Raw genomic sequence first — 15,100 nt, 5'->3', positions numbered from 1 at the left:
AAACTAAAGACCTATATATATAAAACTATAAAACACTGGTGAAAGAAATCAAAGAGGACACTAATAGATGGAGAAATATACCATGTTCATGGATTGGAAGAGTCAATATAGTGAAAATGAGTATACTACCCAAAGCAATTTATAGATTCAATGCAATCCCTATCAAGCTACCAACGGTATTCTTCACAGAGCTAGAACAAATAATTTCACAATTTGTATGGAAATACAAAAAACCTCGAATAGCCAAAGCAATCTTGAGGAAGAAGAATGGAACTGGAGGAATCAACCTGCCTGACTTCAGGCTCTACTACAAAGCCACAGTCATCAAGACAGTATGGTACTGGCATAAAGACAGAAATATAGATCAGTGGAACAAAATAGAAAGCCCAGAGATAAATCCACACACCTATGGACACGTTATCTTTGACAAAGGAGGCAAGAATATACAATGGATTAAAGACAATCTCCTTAACAAGTGATGCTGGGAAAACTGGTCAACCACTTGTAAAAGAATGAAACTAGACCACTTTCTAACACCATACACAAAAATAAACTCAAAATGGATTAAAGATCTAAACATAAGACCAGAAACTATAAAACTCCTAGAGGAGAACATAGGCAAAACACTCTCTGACGTACATCACAGCAGGATCCTCTACGACCCACCTCCCAGAATATTGGAAATAAAAGCAAAAGTAAACAAATGGGACCTAATTAAACTTAAAAGCTTCTGCACAACAAAGGAAACTATAAGCAAGGTGAAAAGACAGCCTTCAGAATGGGAGAAAATAATAGCAAATGAAGCAACTGACAAACAACTAATCCCAAAAATATACAAGCAACTCCTACAGCTCAATTCCAGAAAAATAAACGACCCAATCAAAAAATGGGTCAAAGAACTTAATAGACATTTCTCCAAAGAAGACATACAGATGGCTAACAAACACATGAAAAGATGCTCAACATCACTCATTATCAGAGAAATGCAAATCAAAACCACAATGAGGTACCATTTCACTCCAGTCAGAATGGCTGTGATCCAAAAATCTACAAGCAATAAATGCTGGAGAGGGTGTGGAGAAAAGGGAACCCTCTTACACTTTGGTGGGAATGCAAACTAGTACAGGCCACTATGGAGAACAGTGTGGAGATTCCTTAAAAGACTGGAAATAGAACTGCCTTATGACCCAGCAATCCCACTGCTGGGCATACACAGTGAGGAAACCAGAATTGAAAGAGACACATGTACCCCAATGTTCATCGCAGCACTGTTTACAATAGCCAGGACATGGAAACAACCTAGATGTCCATCAGCAGAGGAATGGATAAGAAAGCAGTGGTACATATACACAATGGAGTATTACTCAGCCATTAAAAAGAATACATTTGAATCAGTTCTAATGAGGTGGATGAAACTGGAGCCTATTATACAGAGTGAAGTAAGCCAGAAAGAAAAACACCAACGCAGTATACTAACACATATATATATGGAATTTAGAAAGATGATAACAATAACCCTGTATACGAGACAGCAAAAGAGACACTGATATATAGAACAGTCTTGTGGACTCTGTGGGAGAGGGAGAGGGTGGGATGATTTGGGAGAATGGTATTGAAACATGAATAATATCATATATGAAACGAGTTGCCAGTCCAGGTTCGATGAACGATACAGGATGCTTGGGGCTGGTGCACTGGGACGACCCAGAGGGATGGTATGGGGAGGGAGCAGGCAGGAGGGTTCAGGATGGGGAACATGTATATACCTGTGGCGGATTCATGTTGATATATGGCAAAACCAATACAATATTTTAAGTTAAAAAATAAAATTAAAAAAAAAGAATGAATTAAGTTATATTGATTACAAAAGAATTCAGGAGTCTTTACCAATACAAATCAATGAATAACAAAGTGGGCAAGAAAATCCTTCTGTAGAGTATGCCAACTAATAAAGGAAGAAAGAATAATAAAGTGAGAAAAATTATCAGTCTACCATCACATAATAATAAATGGTTCGGAGATGAATCATCAGTGGATTCTAAGTCCATTGGGTTAAAGCTTATTGGGAAATAATTTCTTAATTTACAAATATATGTAGATTTTTCTATTTACCTTTTGGTAAACATTTCTATTTCATTTTAGTTTGAATCACTTTATGATTACAACACTTGAAATTTATTGAGAATTAATTTATGGTCAAATATATGGTCAATTTTGAGAAATATTTCTTGAAAATAACATAAAAATGTATTTTTCACTTGTCAATGAGTTCAGCTTTTTTCATTGTCCTCATACAATCACTGAAAAGAGTGTGTTAAAATCTTATACCATGATTGCAGATTTGTCTGTCTTTACAATTCTGTCCATTTTTGACTTAATAATGTTGAGGCCATATTATTACACATATACATGTTTATTATGCTGTGTCTTTCAAGTGAATTAAATCCTTCATCATTATGAAGTAACTGTTCTTTAAAATTATTATTTTTTGCTGAAAAATATATCCTGGTAAATTGTTAACATAGCTACACGGTCTTTCCATTGGTTAGTGCTTTTGTGGGGTACCTTTTTAATCCTTTACTTTCCTTGTAATTTGTATATGCTTCTTATAAACAAACACATAGATTATTTTTTCAACTCTTGTCTGAGAGTCTTAGAATATTTACTTCCATTTACAATGAATATAACTACAGATATATTTGGTTTTAATTCTGCCATCTTAGTACATGTTTCTATATTTTGCCACCTGATTTGTATTTCCTTTCTTTTAATATTTTATTGCCTCTGTTTGGATTTATTATATTATTCTCTAATATTTTTCTATAAATTTGGAAGTTAAACATTTCTTTTCTATTAGTGATTACCTTTGAATGGACATGTTATACTTAGTTATCAAAGCTTAATATTAAATATCATTTTTATTTTTCTCCTAGACAATGAAAAAGTTTACTTTCAACCCTCTATTCTTATATGCTATTGTTTTGTGAATTTTGGTTTCATTAATATGCTGAGTCTATAAAAATTATCATTATTGTTTTATAAGTCAATGTTTATGTTTAACTTCACATTTACCATTTGCATTGCATTTAGTCACTTCCTGCATCTCCAGCCTTCCATTTGTGGCCATTTTCCTTTGTTTAAAGATATCCTTTATTATTTTGTTAATTAAGAGTTTGCTTTTGTCATGTTCTCTTAGTTTTTGCTTGTCTGATAATGTCTTTATTTCACTTTGATTCTTGAGTGATTCTATAATTTTGCTGAATATATGATTCTAATTTAGCATTCACTTTTTAAAAACTTTATTTTGTATTGGGATATAGCTGATTAATAATGTGATAATTTCAGACGATTAGTGAAGGGACTCAGTTATACATATATCAGTTATACATATATTGACACTACCATTTGAATGGTAGTGTTGAAGGTAGTGTTGAATGGTAGTTCTCACTGTTGTTGAGAAGGCATTCATCCATCTTATCATTGCTTTATTGAACTAAACTTGATCTTTTTTTTCTTTAAGGTTTATATTTTCTCTTTTTCTGCAATGTCACTATGAAGGCTCTAAATGTGGACTGCTTTTTATTCATTCTGCTTGAGACTTGTTGAGCTCTTTAAATGTGAGTATCCATGTCTTTCATCAATTTGAAAAGCCATTATTTCTTCAAATCTTGTTTTCCTACCATTCTTTTCTCACCTTGTGGAACTCTTCTAATTTTATACTGTATGTCTATTATCTTCTTATTTTCTCTTTTATAATCTTCCAATTTTCCTTGCTTCATTCATCACAGTTTCCTGTAACTGACATCCAGTAATGCTCTCTTAGTCTTCTCATCCAGTAATGCTTTCTCTTGTCTAATCTGCCTTTGAGTTCTAAAGTTTTCATGTCAGTGCTTAAGTTCCACATTTTCTCATTGTTTATTGATTGTATCTTAAATGTCATGCTTTATAGTTTGCAGTTTCTTGCTGAAATATTTAAGTTTAGCTTATAATTTTCATGTGCTGTGCTGTGTTTAGCCACTCAGTTGTGTCTGACTCTTTGCGACCCTGTGGACTATAGCCTGCCAGGATCCTCTGTCCATGGGAAGTCACCAGGGAGGAATAATGGAGTGGGTTGCCATGTCCTCCTCCAGGGGATCTTCCCAACCCAAGAGTCAAGTCCAGGTCTCCCGCATTGCAGGCAAATTCTTCACCATCTGAGCCACCAGGGAAGCCCAAGAACACTGGAGTGGGTAGCCTATACTTTCTCCAGGGGATCTTCCCAACTCAGGAATTGAACCAGGGTCTCATGCATTGCAGGCAGATTCTTTACCAGCTGAGCTACCAGGGAAGCACTAATTTCCATGTGCACACTACAAACAAAACACACTGTCTTGTTTTCTTCATGTTGTCTTATTTCTTCTTTTCCATTGAATCCTTCCAATGAAGGACTGATGTTGAAGCTGAAACTCCAATACTTTGGCCTCCTGATGAAAAACTGACTCATTGGAAAAGACCCTGATGCTGGGAAAGATTGAAGGCAAGAGGAGAAGGGGACAACAGAGGATAAAATGGTTGAATGGCATCCCCAACCCAATGGACATGAGTTTGAGAAAGTTCTGGGAGTTGGGGATGGACAGGGAAGCCTGGCATGCTGCAGTCCATGGGGGTCACAAAGAGTCTGACACGACTGAGCAACTGAATTGAACTGATATGGTTCATGTTGTCTTGTTTCTTCATGTGCCTGTTTATCATTGTATTTCAGTTACAGGAATTAAAAATAATTGAAAGAAATAATTTCAAACCTAGGATAATTTTTTTTTTTTGCTTCTATCAAGAAAATTAGAAAGGTCAAAAATATGAAATCACTTTATTCCAATTTTCAGGCTCAATATTTTTTTGGTTACATAGGTGACTTGAATGAAGCCTGAACTCCATGTCAATGGTTGTTTAACTCTGCTTCATCTGTATTTCTAGTGTACAGGCCTTTGGGATCCAAAAATAAGCTCAAGTTGATTGACCTGTGCCAGGCTGATGAGATTAGAATGAGCTTCTCAACCTTTTTATCACATCTTCAGGTTTGCAAATGCTTCATTAGCAGACACGACCCAAAAGTCATACTCATTTTTCTGGATCTCTGTCTTTCTGGATGTCTCACTATTTTATTATCTTCTCAATGCTTATAATTTTTTTCCATATTTTTGTTGTCTTTAGCACAAGAATCTGTCTAAATTACACAGGCTGTAATTGTTGGAAGTTAATACTTTTGTAATTATTAGAAGCTTATGGCAGAAAGTGAAGAGGAACTAAAAAGCCTCTTGATGAAAGTGAAAGTGGAGAGTGAAAAAGTTGGCTTAAAGCTCAACATTCAGAAAACGAAGATCATGGCATCTAGTCCCATCACTTCATGGAAAATAGATGGGGAAACAGTGGAAACAGTGTCAGACTTTATCTTTTGGGGCTCCAAAATCACTGCAGATGGTGACTGCAGCCATGAAATTAAAAGATGCTTACTCCTTTGAAGGAAAGTTATGATCAACCTAGAAAGCATATTCAAAAGCAGAGACATTACTTTGCCAAAAAAGGTCCATCTAGTCAAGGCTATGGTTTTTCCTGTTGTCATGTATGGATGTGAGAGTTGGACTGTGAAGAAGGCTGAGCACCGAAGAATTGATGCTTTTGAACTGTGGTGTTGGAGAAGACTCTTGAGAGTCCCTTGGACTACAAGGAGATCCAACCAGTCCATTCTGAAGGAGATCAGCCCTGGGATTACTTTGGAAGGAATGATGCTAAAGCTGAAACTCCAGTACTTTGGCCACCTCATGCGAAGAGTTGACTCACTGGAAAAGACTCTGATGGTGGGAGGGATTGGGGGCAGGAGGAGAAGGGGGATGGTAGAGGATGAGATGGCTAGATGGCGTCACTGACTCGATGGATGTGAGTCTGGGTGAACTCCAGGTGTTGGTGATGGACAGGCAGGCCTGGTGTGCTGCAATTCATGGGGTCACAAAGAGTTGGACACGACTGAGTGACTGAACTGAACTGAACTGAACTGATGCTGTTGAACTGTGGTGTTGGAGAAAACTCTTGGAGTCACTTGGACTGCAAGGAGATCCAGCCAGTCAATCCTAAAGGAAATTAGTCCTGAATAATAATCAGAAGGACTGATACTGAAGTTGAAATTCCAATACTTTGGCCACTTGATGTGAAGAACTGACTCATTGAAAAACACCCTGATGCTGGGAAAGATTGAAGGTGAGAGAAGGGGATGACAGAGGATGAGATGTTTGGATGACATCACTGATTTGATGGACATAAGTTTGAGTAAGCCCCGGGAGTTGGTGATGGACAGGGAAGCCTGGCATGCTGCAGTCCATGGGGTTGGAAAGAGTCAGACATGACTGAGCAACTCAACTGAACTGAATGCTTCTAATATTCTGATTTAATTTAGCTATGTATTTCTTTTGTAAGCACCATAAGAACTAGCATCTTCCTAGAGAAGCTCTTCAGGATGGAGATGGTAAAAATCTGTAAACCTTTGGACATATAGTTCAAATTGTGTATATAGATGCACTTTTCTTTCTGGAAGATGTGTCATTGCTTTTTATCTAAAGGTGTGTGTGTGTGTGTGTGTGTGTGTGTGTGTGTGTAGCCACCTATAATAGAACAATCTTAAAACTTAAATTTATTTTATCAATAAATCCAGAGTCAAAAATCTTTCAATGATATTAGAAACATGGTCTTGATCTTGTAAAATTTACTGAAATCTTTTACAGAAACATAACTTTGAAGAATTATTTAATGAAACTCTAACTTTAAATTCCAACTGGAAGAGAAAAAATAAAAGGAAAAAAATGGATATGCCAATCAGTTAAATTTTGTGACTTGAATATTAGTGTTCCATCACTTCACGGCAAATAGATGGGGAAACAATGGAAATAGTGAGAGACTTTAATTTTTTGTGCTCCAAAATCACTGCAGATTGTGACTGCAGCCATTAAATTAAACGATACTTAATCCTTGGAAGAAAAGCTATGACCAACCTAGACAGCATATTAAAAACCAGAGACATTACTTTGCCAACAAAGGTCTGTCCAGTCAAAGCTATGGTTTTTCCAGTAGTCATGTATGGATGTGAGAGTTGGACTATAAAGAAAACTGAGCACTGAAGAATTAATGCTTTTGAACTGTGGTGTTGGGAGAAGACTCTTGAGAGTCCCTTGGACTGCAAGGAGATCCAACCAGTCCATTATAAAGGAAGTCAGTCCTGAATATTCATTGGAAGGATTGATGTTGAAGCTGAAACTCCAATACTTTGGCCACCTGAAGCAAAGAAGTGACTCATTGGAAGAGACCCTGATGCTGGGAAAGATTGAAGGCAGGAGGAGAAGGGGATGACAGAGGATGAGATGGTTGGATGACATCACTGACTAAATGGACATGAGTTTGAGTAAACTCCAGGAGTTGGTGATGGACAGGGAGGCCTGGTGTGCTACAGTCCATTGGGTTGCAAAGAGTCAGACATGACTGAGTGACTGAACTGACCGACTGAACTGAAGGTATGCAAATTTAAAATATAAGCAATAAGATCATTTCTATCCCTTCAACCTCCCCCAAATCTTCAAAGAAACCAATAGATGTTTTTCTTTTTGTATAACCAGAATTCAAGGATACATTAAAAAATATGGGGTAAATAGTATATTTTACATAGATTAACAGTATAAATTTAGACATGTTTACTTTGTGAAGATTTGTATTGCACTATAAAATTTTCTACTGAAGATACACAGTTAGAATAAAAATGCTAGGATTAATATTCTGGGATAGATTGATCTTTTCCAAGATTTAAATGCTCTATTTTAAAAATTTAAACTTTGCCATATATTTTTGTCATCTTCAAATCATTTTAAATATCTCACAGGTATGTGTCTGTGTTGCAGAATTCATTGGCACTTTGACTCACAAAATAATTTAGCAGCATAAATGTGTACTTTACTTTTGCATATTCATATGCTTTACATTTCTTTCATTATTGTTAACCTAAATATCAGATAAATAGGTTAAGAATAATCATTAACTAGAAGAATCCCGATTAAACGCAAATGTTACCAGTCGACGTCTGTACGTTGTTCACAGTACATAATCCGAAAGTATTGAGCATAGCCGCTGCAATTCTACTGGCCAAGAAAGTTAATTACCTAAAGAAATTGCCCAAACAATAGCAATCTTCATGATGGCCTTAGTCCGTGAATTGAAACGGCTATGCTCAATAGGATTACGTATTGCTACATACCGATCCAGCGAAATAGCGCAGAGGTGCATGATGGACGCTGTAGAAAATAAAACATCTAAAGAAATCCAGACGGGGCACAAATATCTAGGTAGTGGCCAGACATAATCTGAAAGAGAACAGATAGAAGACAAGAAGAACATGTTATGCAAATTATACTGACTATAGTTTTAGTCTATTTTTTCTCATAATCTAAATTTTTAAAAGGAAGTGAAATTTGGTATGCATTGTTTTTCCATAGTAATGATGATGACAATGATGACAATAACAATAATGCATTCAGTGTTACATATATTATTTTTTATTGAGGTGAAACTTACATATTATAAAATTAATCATTTAAAATTGTGCAATCCTGAAGCATTTAGTGCATTCACATCACCATGTAACCATCTCCTCTTTCTAGTTCTAAAACATTTCATCATTGCAAAAGGAAACTTCTACCCATTAAGCAGTCACTCTCCATTTTCCCATTTTTCACCCTCCTACCTGTCCCCCTCCCCAGCCCCTGAAAATTTCTTATTTGCTTTTTATCTCTTGAATTTAGCTAATCTGGGTATTTCATATAACCAGAATCATACAGTAGGCAACATTTTGTGTCTTACTTCTTTCACTTAGCACAGTATTTTTAAGGTTCTTCCATTTTGTAGCTTCTATCAGTACTTCATTCTTTTCTATCACTGATGCTTTTATCAGTTGAGATTTTTTTTTTTTTTTGGATGCTCTTATAAATGGAATTGTTCTCTCAATTTCATTTATGATTTTCTCATTTCTCCTGTATAGAACTATAATTAATTTTCATGTATTAATCTTGTATCCTCCAACTTTGCTGAATTCATTTATTAGATCTATATTTTTATGTGTGGGTTCTTTAGGATATTCCATATGAAAGATCATGTCATCTGTGAAAAGTGGTAGTTTTATTTTTTCTTTTCCAGTTTTCCTCTGCCTTTTATTTTCTTTCTTGTTTGATTTCTCTAGATAGAATTTCCAGTGCAATGTTAAGTGTAAGTAGTTAAAGCAGATGTCTTGTCTTTTTCCTTATCTTAAAGTGTAATCTTTCATTCTTTCATTATTGAGCCAGATGTTAACTCTGGGTTTTTCATAAATGCTCTTTATCGTGTTGAGGAAGATTCCTTTTATACCTAGTTTGTTGCATGTTTTTATCATGAAAGAGTGATGGGTTTTGCTAAATACCTTTTCTCTATCAGTAGAGATGATCCTGTGCTTCTCTTACCTTTATTGTATTAATGTGATGTATTACGTTAATTGACTTTTATATGCTGAGCCATCTTTCATTCCTGGGATAAGTCACACTTGGTTATGATGTATAATATGATGCCAAATTTAGTTTGCTTTTATTTTGTTGAGGATTTTTTGCATCTATATTCAAAAGTGACATTGGTCTATACTTATCTTTTCTTGTAATCTGAATTTGGTATCTGGATAATGCTGATCTCATAGAATGAGTTACAATTGTTCCCTCATCTTTTATTTTGTAGGAGTTTGAAAAATACTGGTGTTAATTCTTCTTTAAATGATTGATAAAATTTTCCAGTGGAGCCATCTGGTCCAGGACTTGTCTTGCTGGCAGGTTTTTTGATTATTGATAAAATGTCTTTACTTGTTATCAGAGTCTTTATTTCTTCTTGAGACACTTTTAGTAGTTTGCATGTTTCTAGGAATTTGTTCATTTAGTTTAGGTTATGTGGTTTGTTGGAGTACAATTGTTCGCTTATTATTTTATAATTCTTTTAATTTCTCTAAGTTCAGTCATAATGCCCCTCACCACTTTCATTTTTAATTTTAGAAATTTGTGTCTTCTCTCTTTTTTTCATAGTATTTCTAGTTGAAGGTTTATCAACTTTGTTGACTTTACTGTGCCTTGAATCTCAATTTCTCCATTTTTTGAAGTAGAGTTTATAGTTTTGCCATATACAGAATTCTTGGTTGACAGAATTTTTGTTGTTGTTGCGTGCTTTAAATCTGCAATCTCATAGCCTTCTGGCCCCCATGGTTTCTAAAGAGAAATCCATTATTAATATTGTTAAAGATCCTGTATAATTTTGACCATAATGTCTTGGTGTGGACCCCTTGAAATAATATATGTTTATAGAGTTCATTGAACTTCTTATACATATAGATTCATATCTTTCCTCAAAGTGTGAAAAATTTTGGCCAATAGTTCCTTAAATTTCTTTCTGTGTGTTTTCCCCCTTCTCCTCCTCTTCTGGCACTGTCATTATGCATGTGTTAGTAAACTTGATAGTGTCTCACGTGTCTCTAGGGTGCTGTTCATTTTCCTTCATCTATTCTCTTTCTTCTCACACTGGATGAGCTCAATTGATCTGTCTCAAAGTTCTTCAATTTTTCCTTCTTTTTGCTCAGTTCTGCAGTTGAATCAGTCTAGTAAATTTTTAACTTCAGTTTTTGCATTTTTCATCCTCCAAATATCTATTTGATTTTTTCCTATAATTTATATTCCTTTATTGCTATTCTTTGTTGACATGACATTTTCCTTATTTCCTTTGGTTCTTTGTCCATGATTTCCTTTGGCTATATGAGCATTTTGAGAGTTGATTTAAAGCCTTTGTCTATTTAAGTTTAATGCCTAGGCTTCCTCAGTATCATTTTCTATTTTTTTTTTTTTTTTACTATGAAGGAGTCATACTTTCTAGTTTCTTTGCGTTCTTCTTACCTTTGATGAAACTTGAATATTTTGAACTTCATAATGTGGCAACTCAGGAATTTAGATTTTTCTCCCCCTAGACATGCATGGTTCAGAGGTCAGCTAGAGATTTAAGCAGAGTTTATGGTTCCCCAGAGAAGAATCTGTGGTTCGCTCCATCTCTATCTTTTCCTAGATTTTCCCTCAACTTTTAGTTTTGAGATTTCCTCAAATTCTGTCTTCAGTTCCTCTGAGCTACTAAAACTACAGATTTTTGGGAAGTTTAGTATTTTACCTGGCATAGACTGCATCTTCCACTTTGGCTAATAAGTCATGAAATTTGTAAACTCAGCCAGTGTTGTTCACTTCTTCCAAGTCTTAAGAAACCCCAGAATCTTTGTTTTAGGTTTTTCTCCAGTATGTTTAGAGTTGTTTTTGTATTGTGTTTAGAGTTGTTTTTGTATTGTGTTTAGAGTTGATGGGCTTGCCTGATAGCTCAGTTGGTAAAGAATCTGCCCGCAATGCAGGAGACCCTGGCTCAATTCCTGGGTTGGGAAGATCCTCTGGAGAAGGGATAGGCTACCCACTACAGTATTCTTGGGCTTCCCTTTTGGCTCAGCTGGTAAAGAATCCACCTGCAATGCGGGAGACATGGGTACAATCCCTGGGTTGGGAAGATCCCCTGGAGAAGGAAAGGCTACCTACTCCAGTATTGTGGCCTAGAGAATTCCATGAACTGTATAGTCCATGGGGTTGCAAAGAGTCAGACACGACTGAGAGACTTTCACTTTCATTTTCCACTGGCAATACCAGAAGTGTAACTAACAACCACTGGAATTCAAGGAGCAAAACAAAGAAATCAGAGACATTATTAAGAATTATTCTAAACAAAATATTGATGAATGTTCATTTCTGTTGTATCCACCCAGAAGCTGATTGTATTGAGAGTTTGTGTATTCTCAACCTGTTTCATTTGCAGAAATGCAGTTCAGTTCAGTTCAGTCGCTCAGTCGTGTCCAACTCTTTGTGACCCCATGGACTGCAGCATGCCAGGCCTCCTTGTCCATCACCAACTCCTGGATTTTACTCAAACTGTTGTCCATTGAGTCAGTGATGCCAGAAATTACTTTTCCAATTTTGTTTCAAATACACAAGTATCACCTGACTGCATTATGTAGAGAATTTTGTTGCTAAAACCACTGGAATATAAGATGCATTAGGTCAATGTTGTTCTCTGTGTTTTATTTTTCTACTATTTAATTCATGATACATAGGTCAATGCATGGCACAAAGCAGGTACTCAATAAATATTTATTAAATTTGTAAACAAATATATCCCCCTCAACAGATTATAACATCACCCTAAATCCAACTTCATCATGCTGTGCTGTGCTTAGTTACTCAGTCATGCCCGACTCTTTGGGACCCCATGGAGTTAATCCTCAAGGCTTCTCTGCCCATGGGGATTCTCCTGGCAAGAATACTGGAATGGGTTTCCATGATCTCTTCCAGGGGATCTTCCCAACCCAGGGACTGAGCCCAGGTCTCTTATGTTGCAGGTTGATTCTTTACTGTCTGAGCCACCAGGGAAGCCCAAGAATACTGGAGTGGGTAGCCTATCCCTTCTCCAGAGGGCCTTCCCAACTCAGGAATCAAATCAGGATTCTTGCATTGCAGGTGGATTCTTTATCAGCTGAGCTATCAGGGAAGCCCCAACTTCATCATATGCCAATATACATTCTCAGTAGGGTGCATATCCACTCTGCAGATCCACTGTCTAGTAGGGTGCATATCCACTCTGCAGATCCACTATCTAGTCAGTTCTCAGTTCTCAGCAATTGCATATTTAATAATGGCAAAAATGACAATAGCTATTATACAGTATCTTATACCAAGCACAGTGTTAACAGTGTTAGTTCGGTACTTCATTTTTAGTTCTACTCCATACAGCTGTAGTGTCAACTCTATTACCCTACAGTGTGAGGAAAATGTGTCTCAAAGTCTCAGAATTGTTCAAGTCTACAGAATTTTGTTCCAAATCTGACATTTTTTTCCCCCAAACACAAAGGTACTTCTCACCATACAGTATTTATTAAACAATAAATACAATTGTTTTTTACAATACAGGACAATATTTCTTGTGCAGGTTTTTCAAGAAGTCTACTTCCAAACCTATAAGACAGCAAAATCCAAAAACAAAGGGAATGAACAAGCACCTAAAGTAAAAACTATCCCAAAAATAGAAATATCAGAATGAGTTAAATTATTGATTTCTAGATTAACTTCATTATCAAAAGTAATTGCAAAAAACTTTCTCTGAATTTATGCAAGCCAAGTTTTCTCAAACTTGTCTGATTATAATTATTCCCTAAGGTTTTTATCAAAAATATTTTTCCTGGATTTAACTACAGACATTTTAATTCAAAATATTTAGAATTTCAGTGAAAATTTAGTTTCTGTTTGTCTTTGTAAGAAGACAAATGGATTTTTCAAGTTGTCTCAATGGAATTAAAGTGTATTTTCTTTAGATAAATTTCTGAGAAGAAATATGTGAAAAGTTTGTTGGAAGTTGCATAGCAAAAAGGCCATATAACATAATTTCCATGAGGGAGATCAGTGAGTCAAAAGAGATAAAATCTTGTTTTCAGAGGCAAAAATTGCACAGTGTTTCATAAGACATTTTCCTATATTCACTCATTTATTCATTCAAAGATTACATCAAAGATTATATCAGATTACAAGATTAGAAACCAAAACTCACAGGCATCACCACCAATATTGACAATAATGGCAAAGACTGAATAATAGACACTGTAGAATTTCAGTTCATTTGTTGAAATGAAAAAATAAAAGGGATTTATTCCCATGAAATGTTGGAGATAACATTTGCTTGGTACAATAAATATTTGTTACTTGTATAAAGGAATATCCCTACCCTGCAGATCATAACCCCACCACAGATAAAATACCAATTTTCTAATATTCTGATAATATGATTAAGAGATGTGGAATGTTGGACTGTAAAATAATCCCACAGCTAAAATGGAAATGAGAAGTTATAATTGATGTCTTTAAGTTAACATATATGAAAAGATGAACAAACATAAAAAAGTTTAAACATTTCTTCAGTTCATTTCATAAAATAATACAGTGTCAGTATCAAAACTTACAAAATACTGAAAAAATGAGACTAGAGACAAATAGCACTCACTGATATAGAATCGAAATTACAAACAAAATAGTCACAAATATAACCCAGCAAAGAGTAAAATGAGTAAAACATCACAGTAAAACAAAATTTAGTTCAAGAATGTAATGATAATTTAATATCACAAAAATCTGCCAATATAGTCTCTTATGTTAACATTTGTAAAGAAAGTTTATGAGCTTTATTCTTAAGAATATCTTTATAAAATGCTATAAAATACAGGAGCCATTCCTAATTAAAACTTTAATTATATAGAGATAAATAGAATTCCCCCTTAAATTTGATAACTTACAAAAACCAAGAACAAATATAAACAGTAATGCATTAAATACATTTCAAGTACATTAAATTTAAAAATTGGACAGGGCAGAGACTTTACAGAGACTTTAAAGCAACTACCATAGCCATACTCAATGAAGGAGGGGTGGATATTCTTGAAATTAACAGAAGAGAACTTCACAAATAAGAAGTAGTACTTATGAAAAAGAAACAAATGAAGAGTTTAGAGCTGAAAAAAAAAATCACTGGGTGGGCTCAATAGAAGAATGGATATGATAGATGAAGAGTCATTAAAACTGAATGTAGATCAATAGGAATTATCCAAATGAACAAGAATGAGAAAAAAATTAAAAATAAATGCGCACAGTAGAAACTATGGGACGACAACTATGGGAACACACCCAATATTTTTGCCTTGGAAATCTTGAGAGAGGAGATATTGGTACAGGAGAAAACCATGTGAAAAAATAATGGGCTAAAAAGTTTCATATTTGATGAAAAATAAATTTACAAATTTACAAATTCTTCAAAACCCAAATGGTTAAACCAAAGAAAATCATGCCTAGATACATCATAATCTGGTGGAAAAAAAAAAGATACAGAAAACAATTCTTGAAGCAGCTGAGAAAAATGACTTTTTCATGAGAGACCAGAAGGTATAATCACAATTTGGAATTTT

General features: G+C 35.1%; 1 protein-coding gene across 1 annotated transcript in view; it reads right to left on the bottom strand.

Annotated features, from left to right (window-relative positions):
- The window catches only part of HTR2C (5-hydroxytryptamine receptor 2C), a 349,694-nt gene that overhangs the window by 88,545 nt on the left and 246,049 nt on the right, over positions 1-15,100 (bottom strand). The window contains exon 5 of the mRNA XM_070783916.1: positions 8,175-8,375. Coding sequence (XP_070640017.1) covers positions 8,175-8,375 — 201 coding nt within the window. The remainder of the gene's footprint in view (positions 1-8,174; positions 8,376-15,100) is intronic.

The sequence above is a fragment of the Bos indicus genome, chromosome X (genome assembly GCF_029378745.1).
Source record: "Bos indicus isolate NIAB-ARS_2022 breed Sahiwal x Tharparkar chromosome X, NIAB-ARS_B.indTharparkar_mat_pri_1.0, whole genome shotgun sequence".
Lineage (NCBI taxonomy): Eukaryota > Metazoa > Chordata > Mammalia > Artiodactyla > Bovidae > Bos > Bos indicus.
Note: the sequence above shows the minus strand (reverse complement) of the source record. Positions and strands in the feature narration are given on the sequence as shown.